The sequence below is a fragment of the Ostrinia nubilalis genome, chromosome 23 (assembly GCF_963855985.1).
Source record: "Ostrinia nubilalis chromosome 23, ilOstNubi1.1, whole genome shotgun sequence".
Lineage (NCBI taxonomy): Eukaryota > Metazoa > Arthropoda > Insecta > Lepidoptera > Crambidae > Ostrinia > Ostrinia nubilalis.
Genome location: NC_087110.1, coordinates 4627812 through 4642028, shown reverse-complemented (window position 1 = coordinate 4642028; position 14217 = coordinate 4627812). Strand labels below are relative to the sequence as shown.

Below are 14217 nucleotides of genomic sequence, written 5' to 3'. Positions count from 1 at the left end.
AGCACAACTTGCCTCAACACCCAGTTCCGGCTTGACGTTACATTACGGGACACCCTGTATATAGATTAACTTATGTCTCATAAACAAGTCTCTTATTCTATGTACTCACCGATGCCTCCTGAAGAGTATACAGAAGAATGCGAACAGGCAGATGACGAGCAGAATGGAGCTGCAGATGATGACCAGCATGTTCAGGTCGAACAGCTCTGATGGTGGACCGATTTCCTCTATGACAAAATAGTTTTCAATCTTTAATGTTTTCGAATTCAAATTATTAGTAGCCGGCTCTTTTAGGGTACTTATAGATATTACCAGGCCAACAACTTACGCCTAGATAGATAGTAAGCGCACGAAAAGTGGGAAAACTTTTAGTAGACCATTCTGGTCTACTTAAAACTTTATTGTTTAGTTACATGTCTTAGTAATAACAAATAATAACATTTTATTACGATAAATGTGGATAAAAATCTCTATGAAGACTTTATTTCTAGCTTTTGCCCGCGGCTTCACCAAAATCATAACAAAGAGCTTTTACATTGCTATCGTGTTAAATTATTATTGATTCCCGATATATCCATACATTAACTCTCTGTCTGTTACCGTTTCAAGCTTATACCTATTATACCACTGAACCAATTTAGACGAAGACGATTGGCATAGAGAAAGAGATATTAGATACGAAATTCACACGGACAAACCCGCGAGCAAAAGCTAGTGATTATTTTTTTTATTGAAATCATTTTAAGTGAAGTCCATTTCAATTAAAGTACATTTCAATTTGTATTGAAGCTTTAATTCGCAAAACATAAATTCTAGTCTCTTTGGGATAAATAAAACTTGTTACAAAAGACTGAGAGTTCCTAAAGTTCTCAGTCTTAGAATTAATTAAGATTTAGGCTGAACCTTAATTAACCTATTTCAGCTTTCCATTGAAATACTTAAAGCTTTGGAAGGTATTCCGGGGAGGTCACTTTGTCACAATATTAATTAGATAGTATCAGATACGGAAGAAAAATATACATACAATCAGCAATATCTTTCATTTATCTACCGTTAAGGCACAATTACATGCTCATTACTAGCACAAACTCATGACACTATTGAACTATTGCTAGTACATAGATCGTTTCATCCACTAAGACGCGCCCCACCATTTTTTCGCTAATGTTTGAGTGTTATCGGTACACGCTAAATTATCCATGAGTGCACACGCACACTACAATAATGATGCTCGGATTGCTCGAATCAAATTTCCCGCACCCCGCGCTTCCCTCGACCAAAAAGTGGTGGGGCGCGTCTTCGTGGATGAAACGTTCGATATACCTACCTACTTCGTGGATAAAACTATTCGAGCACGTTTATTTTAAGCTTAAGTGATTTTAAATGTTTACAAAATCATAATAAAAAAGAAAATTACGTAAATGCTTCTTGCTTTCTACAAAGTTCTCAAATTAAACAGTACAGCAAAATCACTACCAATTCAAATATAATTGTTCGCAACTGCCGACTTGCTGACAATCAGCAATGCTGATCAGGAAGTTGGATCCTCCAAACTTTGGTTATTACCAACTGACAAAGTCAGCGAGCGCTGTCATTCATAAACTTGGAAATTAGACGATGATTATTATGTGTGGGGGTGCCTTGAAAATGTTAAGATTTCTTCCTGCTTAGAGCCAAAGCACACTTCCTACTTAGATGCGTTGCGGTGGCGGTGCGATTTCGGAGCGGTGTCGCTGCGTCGTCTTATATAGAAATATTATTTGTGGCGGGCACACGAGCGGTGCAGCGAAATCTTTGCATCGTGTGCTTTGGCTCTTAGGATTGTTTTATTTCTTCTTTACGCAGGACCACTAATAGTTTTGCTTCACTATAATATCGAAAGAATTGTGTTGTGTAATGCTGTCTGTTACACAGTATACTGCATCTGTACACCAAAGCTGCCGATCCGCCAGATATTATGAGTCATAGAGAAAGCATACGACGTATGGTCATTTAACGTCGTTATGATTCTTTTATATAAAGCCGTCGACACCAAGCTTGGTGTGTATAGTCCTTAAAGCAACGGTGTCTTTATAGACGAAGAAATTAAAATAGTCTTAATAGTTTTTTTGTTCTATGCCTAATTGAAAACCAAAAAATTGGGCTAAATCAATGATGACGTCACAAGCCAGCATTATTGCGATGCCCTTTCGGTATGTGTCAAGATTTGCCAACAATTTTAAATTAGAGTGCTCAAAGCGGGCTTAAAAAGCTTTGAATATTTCGTGCTTAAAATTAAAATGCTTAGAATATTCTAAGATAATATGATCTCGGTTCTATTTTGTTGGTTTACAGGAGAGGAGACACATTTGGTGTTGAGGGTCGTTTTGCTTAAAATAGGACACGAAAAAAAGGTATGTTTTTCTCTGTTTATGTAACTTAATTGTGTCTTAGAAACCAATTACTTTGTCAACAACGAAGTAAATATATTTTCTAAATTACCCAGTTGAGTTACGTATTTCATTATGTTGCGTAATATTTACCCTATTTTTAGGATTTCAATAGATAATAATGATAAGTACCCCAATTTGATCAATCCAATTGATTATATTAAGCCTATTTGTATTGAGACAAATCTGGAATAAGTAGCCCCTTCATTACATTCCATTATGGATCTGATCCATCTGTCAACACCACTAAAAAAAACACGGGGTATCGTTAAAGTTATACGGTTAATGTTAGGTGGTGCAACTCAGCCTTATCTTATACTACTAAAAGGGTCTATCCGACAAAAAGAGTACCTTCATAAAACGCGATGTCTCCATGGGAGAGTCTTAACCTAGACCAAAAAAGTGAAACTCACCTCCATCCAGCGTCTTCGTAGCATAAGTATAGATGGTAGAAGCGGTGCCAGCATCGTTCGTCGCAGTCACTCTTAGCTGGTACCAGTTGGCGGGAGCGAGAGAGCCGACCGCGTACGAAGTGGGGATGGACCGCAGAGGGGGGGCCTGGTAGTGGCCCTCGATGTAACTCCAGCCGAGGTTGAGGTCCATGGGCTGGACAAAAAGATCGAATAAGAAGGAATAAAAACATGACCCTTTTTCTGCAAAGTCAGGCAAAAGTATAGAATGTTTGGTACTATTATTTGTTTTGGCGAATTTTAGGTTTTTTACGGTGTCCTAAATTCTGCTAAACTTGCATTTTCTCACGTCTACTACAGTTTTCCGTCATGTAAAAGTAATACGCTGCGCGCGGTCCTTGGTACTATTACTTATTCTGTGGCGCGGTTTCAAAATCGGCACTTGTGGGTAATTTACTTCGTTCACAGAAAAATAAGCACGCACAGTAAACTACAAAACTTATAGACATTATGGTGGGCGAAAAGAAGCCTTAGTTAGCCTTTAAAACATAAGGTATGCATACTTTTTTTTTTTGAAAAAAAATATAACGTTAAAAAAATTGGCAACTGTTGGCATTTTCACCCTGTATAGTGTACGCTCTTTGTTTTAATATAACTTTTGCATAGTGTTACTCATAATATTTTGTGAAAAAAAAACTTCCATAATGTCTGAATGGGGAATAAAACTGTTATAAAAGTATTTCATTACCCATAAAAACGAGCCTCGTAAAATAAACTTACCTGTCATAAATTCTACAAAAAATTAACCATACAGTAAGTGAAGCCATTTATTTTTGTTGAAATATAGCATGTATTCTGTAGTCTAAATATACATAACTCAAAGGTGACTGACTGACCGTTTGACTGACTGACATAGTGATCTATCAACGCACAGCTCAAACCACTGGACGGATCGGGCTGAAATTTGGCATGCAGGTAGATGTTATGACGTAGGCATCCGCTAAGAAAGGATTTTATGAAACTCCACCCCTAAGGGGGTAGAACGGGATCCACGCGTACGAAGTCGCGGGCGGCCGCTAGTCTGTAATAAAGTTATCGAATACCTACTCCATATTGGTTAATGTTTGCCAAACGTTTGCCAAATACAAGGCAAACATATTGACGTAATAAAATGATATTGGCATCAATTCAAGACACTTAGGGAGAAATGTAGGCATTTGTTATTCGCTCTAAATGTCAATGTAAATAAAGGAACTTTAATAATTTTACGGAAGAAAAGCTCATAATTTTTCGGTTCTATAAAAATAGAGCCTAAAAATTACAAAAGTACTATTGTAATCAAATAAAAAACTACCTTACTAAGGGTCATTTTTACCAGATCTAATGTTTGTTTCATAGTATTTTTTATAGATAAACCTTTTTATTTTGTGCACTTAATAAATGTACCTAACCTTTGAACATCAAATTTTCATGTATTTACTTCCCAAACAGTTATTCCTTATTCATCTATAATTTATCAAATATCCATTTTTTTATTTTAGTAAAGATACTGAAGATAAAATACTCTAGAACTTGACATAATAAGTACAATGTTCAAGGCACGAAGACGCAATATGAAAAAAAAAACGAAACTTATTTTTTTACGACCGCCCTATATTTTTACGTCACATAAAAATCAAACTTACCGCTTTATTGTCAGTTCGGATCCAGTTCGAGGATCCTAGAGGTCTGTACTCCACCTCCCACTTGGTGACGTCACAGCCGCCATCGTCCCAGCCGCTGAACTGGATGTAAATATGGGTGGCGTTGCTCCATAGCCAGTCGGTCGATGGTGGGGAGATCGGAGCTGTGGAGAAGTGCTGGTTTAAAAGAATGCTCATTAAAAAGCTTTAAGAGAAAATGTAGTGTGGGCTAGTCTTTCCCGGGACAAACTTGACCTTCACTGGTTGGGTTCTTATTGGCGGTCAAGCTGTAGATCCTGGCTACACAGGAGTTGGGAACGAGAGGTGGGAATAGTCCTGTAAGCCCTCCATTAGGTGGACCGACGTTCTGGTGAGGGTCACGGGAGGTGCCTGGATGCAGACCGCTACCAACCGTGGATGTGGAAGTCATTGGGGGAGGCCTATGTTCAGCAGTGGACGTCCTATGGCTGAAATGATGATATAACGTAACGTCAGGCTTCTGCTTAGAGTCAGTAACCAAGTTATAATTTTTTTGCTACAAGAATTGAACAAAATAGCGCTAGTAACAACTTTTTGTTTTTCACGTCCCTATAAACTCATCCACGAAGTTTCCAAGAACTTAATTTTAAGATTGATGCGCTAACGAATCTCATTAATTAGTTTGGCTCGATTAGAATATTACAATATTCATCACTAAGCCCTAACGAGTTAAGTTTTCAAGGAGATTATCATGAACCTAATCTATTTCTTTGAAGCGCAATAAAATTCTAAAGTTAATCTGAGGGCAGCGACGCAATTAATTATGAGCTTGAACAATCGTAAACACGTTTGTTTTTATAGAATATTACATAATTATAGATCTAGAACTTAACTCAATCAGTGCCTGAGATATAGAAGCGGCACGGGACGTTTGAGACGTCAAACGTCAGCGAGACTTCACATTTGTATGATCTGTCACGTCATAATATGTCAATGTCACTCCTCCCGTGCCGCTCCCATGCCACAGGCACTGACTGAATTAAGCAAGCGCTAGACAATATTAAATAGACCCGTTAACCCCTTGTAGTAAGCTTAATACGCTAATGTTACAAAAAGTGTCAATTTATTCCAATGGCAATTTAAACTTGTTACTAAACACATTTCTCAGTAGGTATATTCTGTGACTGTCTAAGTCAGAGTTGTCTAACCAGAGTGTGTAAGTAAGGCTGAGTTGCACCATCTTACTTAAACTTTGACAAACGTCAAAAATCTGTCAAACTCCATACAAAAAACACCGGTTATTATTACTGTTACGGTTAAAATAAGGTGGTGCAACTTAGCCTAAGAGTTGTCATTGTCAGCAACGTGGTTTTTTTACTGTCCTGTTTTAAAAAGAAAAATACTTTGTTAATAATTGCCTTTGATAAAAATGAGAATAATTTTTGATACATTTATTTATTTTCAAGAAGGTTTTTTTTCTATTATTATTACATTAATTTTCTGGAGACATCAGGCACAACAGGTGACAGCAAACATGCTCTCGTCATGACGATGGCAGCTCTTAAACTTAGTTTAAAGTAACTCGTTTAATGGCAAAATCCGTCCTAAATAAATTGAAATCCAGACAGATCCTATAAAATTTATACAGACGGGCAAACTCGGAGAAAACTTGGTAAGCTACTTAGTACAAACAATCCTACAAAATTTCGCTGACTCAATCATTTCGAATGTAACTTAAGGGCTTAATTATACTTAAAGACTCGAGTTTAGTTCAATTTGTTTTCTTTGATAATTAGGTCAGTAATGTTTCCGAAGTTTGGGAATAAATCTTACTGCGGATATTACTTAATTAATTTCAATTAAGATAAATCAGAGTCCTTGACTCAAGTGATTAGATTCCGATGACAATAAATAATAATGTTACAAAATAAATGAGATCCGAAAATACCTAATTCGAAAGAAAAGTTTATTAAGTTTTCACGCTTATGAGTAAAGCACACGATGCATTGCGATGGTGGTGCGACGCCGGAGCAGTGTCGCTGCTTCGTCTTGAGCTTTAACCACACCAACGCGTGCAGATGCCATCGCCGGCGGGATCAAAGGCCAATGACAGGTCGCGCGACCCATGACAGTCCGCGCGACCTGTCATTTCCCTATGATCGCGCCGTGATCGCGCCAGCGATGGCGATCTGCACGCGTTGGTGTGGTTGAAAATGAAGCATTAAATAGAACTTAGAAGTATCTGTGGCGGGCACACGAGCAGTGCGGCGCCGCGTCGCGCGATTCGGCGAAATCTTTGCGATGTGCCGCTACAATACAATGCATAGCTTTAAATAACCAATTTTGACGACTTTTCCTATAGGGACAAACCAAGACCTAGGAAAAAAATATTAGACCTTTAAATGCTAAAATAAATCTTACAGAAGATGAGTAAATAGAACCATGAGTGTTTTCTGTACCAGGTACAGTCAGCGTCGAGTAGTTCGTGACTCTCAAAGTACCCAAAAATCGCAATACATCTTTGTTTCAATTGGAATAAGGTTGGGTTGTAAAATTTTTAGCCACTTTTAGAGTCACGAACTATTTGACGCTAACTGTACCAGCAATAATTTCTCAAGAGACCTGGATTTTGATCTTTTGAAGCACAAATATTTTGTTTTTAACCCGACAAATTTCCAGGTCTAAATATTTTAAGCAACAATCACATTAGGATACTTTAACTGATTGCCAAAGTCAGAATGGACGCCACTTTCATTAAAAGTATCTTTACCTCGAGCAGAGGTAATGGAATTAAAAAGCTTCATAAGCTCGTCTAAAAACCGCTTCATATTTATCTCCGTTTTATAATAAACTAGATTAGTTTTCGTTCAAAGCGATTTTAAGTGCTATAAAATAGAATTAAATAGTAGAGGAAATATGGAAAGGCTTATAAAAAGCTTTACGTTCATAATTATATTGATGTTGGATGATTGGGATTTAACCACAAAACCTATTTTATATTTCGCCACACGGTTAGATTGTAGCTTCCATATTTAATATAATATTTATTTAATTATAAATCCGAAAGTAGCTCAGTCAGCCTTTTCATGCTTAAACTGCTGAACTGACTGGCAAGGCTTCCATCACCGGGGAACCAGACGCAGGTTAGCGTACAATCTCTACATTGTCGACATTTCACCAGCTGGCACAAAGCGTTTCGATAACTCTTTTATAATGCGAACAGCTAGGAACTGGAATTCACTGCCTGCTGCTGTCTTTCCTGAATACTATAATCCGGGCTTTTTCAAGGCGCAATCTCACTTAACACCAGGTGCGATTGCGATCAAATATTGTATACCTGCCCTGTCTTGCATAATAAAAGTAATTATTCTAAGATCCTGGGACCATTTCCAAGGACATAGCTTAGATTTTATTCCAAAAATCAACGAAAAATTGTATCGACATTTACCTCCTCCCAAAGTGATGACGTCAGCATGCGCCGGCACAGACGTCCCAATGCTGTCGGTGGCGGTGACCCTCACGGAGTATTTGGTCCCGCATTTCAACCCAGCCAGGGTGTGTTGCTGGACGCCAGGCAGCCTGGTCTCTCGGGCTACTGGCCAGGCCTCTTGCCAGAGGCCGTCGCCTTCACGCCAGGTTAGATTGTAACCTAGGGGAAAATGTAGTCATAGTCATCATCATCTTCATCATTTCAACCACAGGACGCTCACTGCAGAACATAGGCCTCCCCCAATGATTTCCATATTGCCCAGTTGGTAGCGGCCTGCACCCAGCGCCTTCCTGCTACCTTTATGAGGTCGCCGGTCCAAGGAATCGGAAAAGTAAGGCTTTGTAGATATAGGGATGACTCGCACTCGGTGGACAGGCGATCTGGTAAAGGTCGTGGAAAGCGTTGTTGCAACCAGTTGGGGAAATTCTTGGAAGACTTTGTCCAACTTGGAAGACTTTGTAGACGTTTCAAAAGACATCTTCTAGATTATTAAATAGAATTAAATTAGTTTAATCAGGCGTCAAATGTAAGCTAATCTGTCTTATGACAATAAATTATGCTATGTTTTGGCAAATGCTTACTAAAGTCTATTAAAAAGTATATCGTGAAAATTTATTTTGTGGGATATTAAAATTAAAAAGGCCTGTTTTGGAAATTGTAGAGCAAAAATACAAAAAATTACAATTGTACTTCTAATGTCATACTCACTGATACCCAAATTCGAAGTGTCATTCCCATAAGGTCTGATCTCATCCCATTCCACCACAATGTAGTCCTTATACGGGGTAGCCCTTATAGCTGGAGGGTCTGGCAAGGGCAAGACTCGAACCGTGTACACCACCGAGTCGGAACCGTATAGGTTCTTGGCTAGGCAGGTGTAGTTGCCGCTCAGAGCTTGGTCTATACCTGGAGGAAATATTCTTGAGGTTTACAAATTATTTAAGAGAAATAAAAAAAATGTACACGTCGCGAATCGATAGAGCGTGACTTTTTTGGCTTCTACAGGTGTATACTAGGAGTCTATTAAGTATACGTTGAATTGTGAAATCAGAAAAATAATGATTTTGAACAACAAAAGTTAGACAGTATTTATGAGCGCTTTCACATTTAGGCGATTTAGCAGCGCGACAAACGCGCGACAGACGCGCGACAAACGAGCGACAGACGCGCGACAAACGAGCGACAGACGCGCGACAAACGAGCGACAGACGCGCGAATATTTCATACTATGTGACAGCGGATGCATGCCTTCACATTATAAAAACGCTGCTGCCGCGCTTCTAACGCCATAATGTGAAAGTGCTCTAACTGTAGTTTTTATGGTCTCAATAACAAAAGTAAGGAACAAAAATCTAGCACATCACCGACTATAGTTTCTCCAATTCTTTACATGTGTGGTGGCTCGCTACTGTTAATTTTTCAAAAGTTTAAGTTATTTTTATTTAATTTTATTTATTTTTATTAACTAACAACAAAAAGTTCGGCTGGGTCATCATGGTCAAATGCCATCTTACATTAACAATAATAAACATCAAAAGTATGTCAAACTCCATACAAAAAACACCGGTTATTAAAGGAAGGTGGTGCAACTCAGCCTTAATGTCTATTCATTACTTACTTTTAATCAGCAAGCTATCGTCCCGGTTTCTGGTAAACCTGGGGTGGTGGGTGATGATGTTCTGGTTGTGGTACCACACGGTCCTAGGAGGGGGGGAGCCGACACTCTTGCACTCTAGGAGGAGGGAGTTCCTCACAGCTACAGTCACTTCTCCTCCTAATGACGCTACGCCTGCCACAACTGGTGGAAAACAAAATGAAAGTAAGGCCCAGAACAGACGGTGAAGCGCAACTGCAACGAAACTGCAACTGCTAGTTACTTTTGAGTTGCATCTATGTTTCTGCCATAGCGTCCGTTGAGAGACCACACATGACGCGACCAGTTTGAAACTTTCAGTTTCATTCATCAGAAAGTTGCACTTTCGTTGCAGTTGCGTTTCACGGTCTGTTCTGTGCCTAAGTAGTCTGTGCTTTCTTAAAGTTGTTTCCAGAAAAGATATTAAGCTAGATTGGAAGCTTTTACCAGTAAAGATACATAATTACAATAACAATGCAATAATATCAGTGAATATGAGTGTCTATGTGCACTTACAAAAAATAAATTCTGAAGATTGTGTGCATCGTTTATTCTTTTATTTAATTACACATGTTTTTAATACCTACATCGTATTATTTTGCTACACACCTTTTTAGACATGCGCTACATTGGATAAACGAGACGCAAATCGATATAACGTGATGCGGCTACCGCAAAGAGAGCCAAATAGCTATTAGTCTTTGGGATTTCATAACGAGTATAGTCCTAAGTCTTCAAACTTCTTGATCTCGCATTTTTACTAGCATATTGAAGTACCTACGCCCTTCCAAAGAAAAATCATTTACCTCTCTGTGAAGGAGTGTTAGTGACTCTCCTGCTCTCAGGTCCTTCACCGATGATTGTGCTGGCGGTGACCCATACGTCATACTGTCTGCCTTCATTCAGCCCTTTCAGTTCTACTGTTTGAGTCTTCTCATAAGCATCAGTCGTTTGCTGTGCGTCTATCCGAAGGGTTTGGGGGCCGTCGTTGCTAAAAAGAGTTGGTTACTTCAGTCACAATGGAAAACTTTGTTATGGGTATGCAGAATTTTGATATAGTGAACAAAATACAATATCTAATGAATTAAGTTGGAAGATAATTATATTCAACGAAACTTTAGGTTGGATTGCACCATCATACTTTAACTTTAAACAAACAAACAAGTTTAACGTCAAAAGTATATAAAACTCTATCCAAAAACACGTGTTATGGTTAAAATTACAACTGAAATAAGGTGGTGGAACTCAGCCTAACATTGATTTTAATGATAGAAACTTTATTATGAAAGATCATAGTTCACCTGCAATGAGCTGAAATAAACTATTATAATAAATATTGTTGGCCAGAATAATCCCAAAACAGTCTAAAAGTAAAAAAGATAAATAATACTTATAATAATACTTAGAAATGATTTTAATGAATATTAAAATGAGTGCTTCTACGTTTTTATGACACTAATTTGGAAACTTTTCGAATAATTAAAAGTTTTAGTTACGAACAACTCTCAACACGATTTTCATAATCACGTTGGAAATATAATTGGTTTCTTTAGCCTTCTTGGAAGTTCCAACGTGAATCTTTTAATAAAAATAATTAAATTAAGCAACTTAAAAAAAATTGGAATTTAATTTGTAAATACAAATCTAAGGTTTATTCCACTTTGATCACCTGGCTTTGTTCACCCAGGTGATCAAAGTGGACTTCCAGCGACAATTTAGTGTCCTTTGATCACCCACGAATACGCTGCCCTGGATGATCAAAGTGGACTCCAGTAATCCAGTTAAATTACCTATTATAATTATTTTAGTGTCGTTTGATCACCTACAAACAAATCACACCTCCTCTGAATAGTCACATGTCCAATTGTTGTAGGTACTTACATAATTTTTTTTTTATATTTTCTAAAAACCGCATAAAACAGATCACCTGGGTGATCAAAGTGGACTTGGGACGGGAAAGGTCGTGGGTTCAATTCCCGCCTTAGGCAGTTCGATTTTTTCAAGTTATTAATAATTTAGAGATACTTCGTCTACCACCTTATTGGAGGTTCTGGCATGCGATCCTATTGTTACGCATTAAAGAAAAATACTATAGGAAATAAAGGAGACAGAAACACAAACATAGTTCTTACCTTGCAGTGGGTTTACAATAAACTGTATAATGTAGCAGCCTGCCATTCGGTTGTCGTGGCTTTTTCCAGCTGACCAGTAATATGTTTGAAGATTGCGATAGAAGCTTGATTTCTGCTGGGGCGTCGGGAACTAAAACATAGTATATTATTTAATAAGGGTTCCAAACAAAATTATTCATATTCATAAACACCTACACCATTTTAACATTACAGAAAATTAATTATTAGTTCAACGTTTAAAATAGATGGAGAGAACACACTTATTGTACACCACACAAGACAAAAAAAGAAAAAAAGAGACGGCACAATTTAAGGAAATAGCACACTTATCAACCCGGAAAGGGATCGTAACCGTATGAACTCGAGAGAACTTATTCTTCGTATGAAACTCCATACTGCAACGCATACTTATCCGCACCGTAACGTAAACGCCTCGCTTCGCGGTTGACAGCGCGCGTAAGGCGATGACAGCTAGCAAAAGGCGATTGATCCCTTTCCCAGTTGATAAGTCTGCTTTGACCTTTAGGCCTTTCAAAATGTTAAGCCCTTAGTAACAGCTGTTATGTAATCCCTTAGAATTTCTCTCCGTTGATTATTGTCAATACTGATATCGTCTGAATAATCTAAACGCTCTAATATTAATTATTTGTGGCCAATTACCTGCGGTTCATAGCCGTGAACTGAATAGTGACAAATGTCAAATTGTCTACTACACTTTGATCTTATAGATGACCCACGCTGAACTGTCCCACCAAACTCAATGACAGGGGGGCGCTACCATCGTTCAACTATATGGTTTCCAACATGTCAAAAATCTGAACCAGCGATCCGGTATTGACGGTGGCGCCCCACTGTCAATGTCATCGACAGGACAGTCCAGTATTTTGGAACTATAGCCAAAGGGTTGATATGCGATTGTCAAATTGTCAATTTGAAGAAACTTCTGAATAAAAACGAGCGCCCATTAATGTGATCTATCGTGGAACAATAAAAATAATAACTCAGTCAGTGTCTGAGGTGTGGGAGCGGGAGAGGCGACATTGACATGTTATGACATGACAGACCATACAAATCTAAAGCATACCTGAAGTTTCCCTGACTTTTGACGTCTCAAAAACACCCTCTCTCTAGACCTATATAGTTCCAAAATACTGAACTGTCCTATCCGTGACATTGACAGTGGGGCGCCACCGTCAATACCGGATCGCTGGTTCCGATTTTTGCCATGTTGAAAACCATATAGTTGAACGATGGTAGCGCCCCCCTGTCATTGAGTTTGGTGGGACAGTTCAGCGTGGGTCATCTATACTAAGTTTAGCGTCAGTTTCATTGTTATACCCGTGAAATTAAATATTATTACACCAATAGCATGATCTTCATAGTACTTAAATACTAAAACGTAGCAACAAACCAACAATGTAATCACCATACAGAACTATCGCTATTCAACACAGATTCTCGTGAAATCTCAAGCACTAAAACTTGAGAATTCACATTACAGCAGGAGCCATTACAATACAAATTAAACTCGATTGTAGCCGGTAACGACCTATATCTTAGTCACAATTCCAGTTTGGGAACGCTAACTGGAACTAGGGCTGCCATCCGTCCGGGTTTCCCCGGACTTGTCCTAGTATAAGGAGCATCCAGTGCCCCGATTGCGCTAAAAAATTTTCAACTGCAATGCAACTGGACGACGAACATCAGCTGTTTGCACAAATCCGTATCGCGGTGTCGTTTTGACAGCTAGTTCAAACGAGGCTGTAACTTAAACGGAACGCAACTGCGCCTTTGAGTCAAAGCTGACAGTAAGCTACTTTTGTCGCACACGCAAGTCAAACGCTTCACGAATATAGTTATGCTGTGTTTTAGTATTTTTAGTAAAAAAAAAAGGATTTTTAATGGAAAGTGCATAAATCCGTTGTTTTGTCGTTGTTTGCGCGTGAACTTTACCGCGATACCAAATTGCACTTCAGCTGGAATGATAATGGAGCGTAATTGGAGTGTGGACTAGATATGAAACGCGAATGAATTGAAGACATTACAAATTAGCGCATTCGGGGCCTAGGGTGCGTCCGGGCGCTGAGGCGGAGCTGTGGACTAGTGTCCGAGCTAGGACAATAACTCGCGGCTCCGTTTTTTGTACTCCGGTGGACCTCGTCGGGTTTTAGTGGGTAGGACTCGCTTTTACTGAGCAAGCGGGGAGAGTCCCACATAACCCGGCTTGTGGCCTTCAAAATCCGGGGTTTTCACGCGTCTTGTCCTGTTGAAAAATTTTAGAGGTGGTAACCCTAATTGGAACTTACCGTCTTGGAGTGTCGAGCAGACAATGGGGAAGGAGAACGGCCCCAGCCCGTAGTTTGAGAAGCCAGCCACCTAAAATAAAAGTCCCACATAACCCGGCTTGTGGCCTTCAAAATCCGGGGTTTTCACGCGTCTTGTCCTGTTGAAAAATTTTAGAG

At 38.9% G+C, this 14217-nt stretch overlaps 1 protein-coding gene and 1 long non-coding RNA gene across 2 annotated transcripts in view; both read right to left on the bottom strand.

Moving 5' to 3' along the window:
• The window catches only part of LOC135083209 (cell adhesion molecule DSCAM-like), a 36087-nt gene extending 26807 nt beyond the window's left edge, over positions 1 to 9280 (bottom strand). The window contains exons 1-6 of the mRNA XM_063977943.1: positions 9256 to 9280; positions 8699 to 8896; positions 7949 to 8149; positions 4525 to 4685; positions 2843 to 3035; positions 110 to 227 (exon numbers count right to left, since the gene is read on the bottom strand). Coding sequence (XP_063834013.1) covers positions 110 to 227; positions 2843 to 3035; positions 4525 to 4685; positions 7949 to 8149; positions 8699 to 8896; positions 9256 to 9280 — 896 coding nt within the window. The remainder of the gene's footprint in view (positions 1 to 109; positions 228 to 2842; positions 3036 to 4524; positions 4686 to 7948; positions 8150 to 8698; positions 8897 to 9255) is intronic.
• Positions 9281 to 9611: 331 nt separating this feature from the next.
• LOC135083526 (uncharacterized) lies at positions 9612 to 14133 on the bottom strand. Its single transcript, XR_010259632.1, has 4 exons — positions 14062 to 14133; positions 11756 to 11885; positions 10430 to 10614; positions 9612 to 9788 (listed from the first exon to the last, which is right to left on the bottom strand). It is a non-coding gene; the product is annotated as an uncharacterized LOC135083526 (long non-coding RNA).
• Positions 14134 to 14217: the final 84 nt, after the last annotated feature.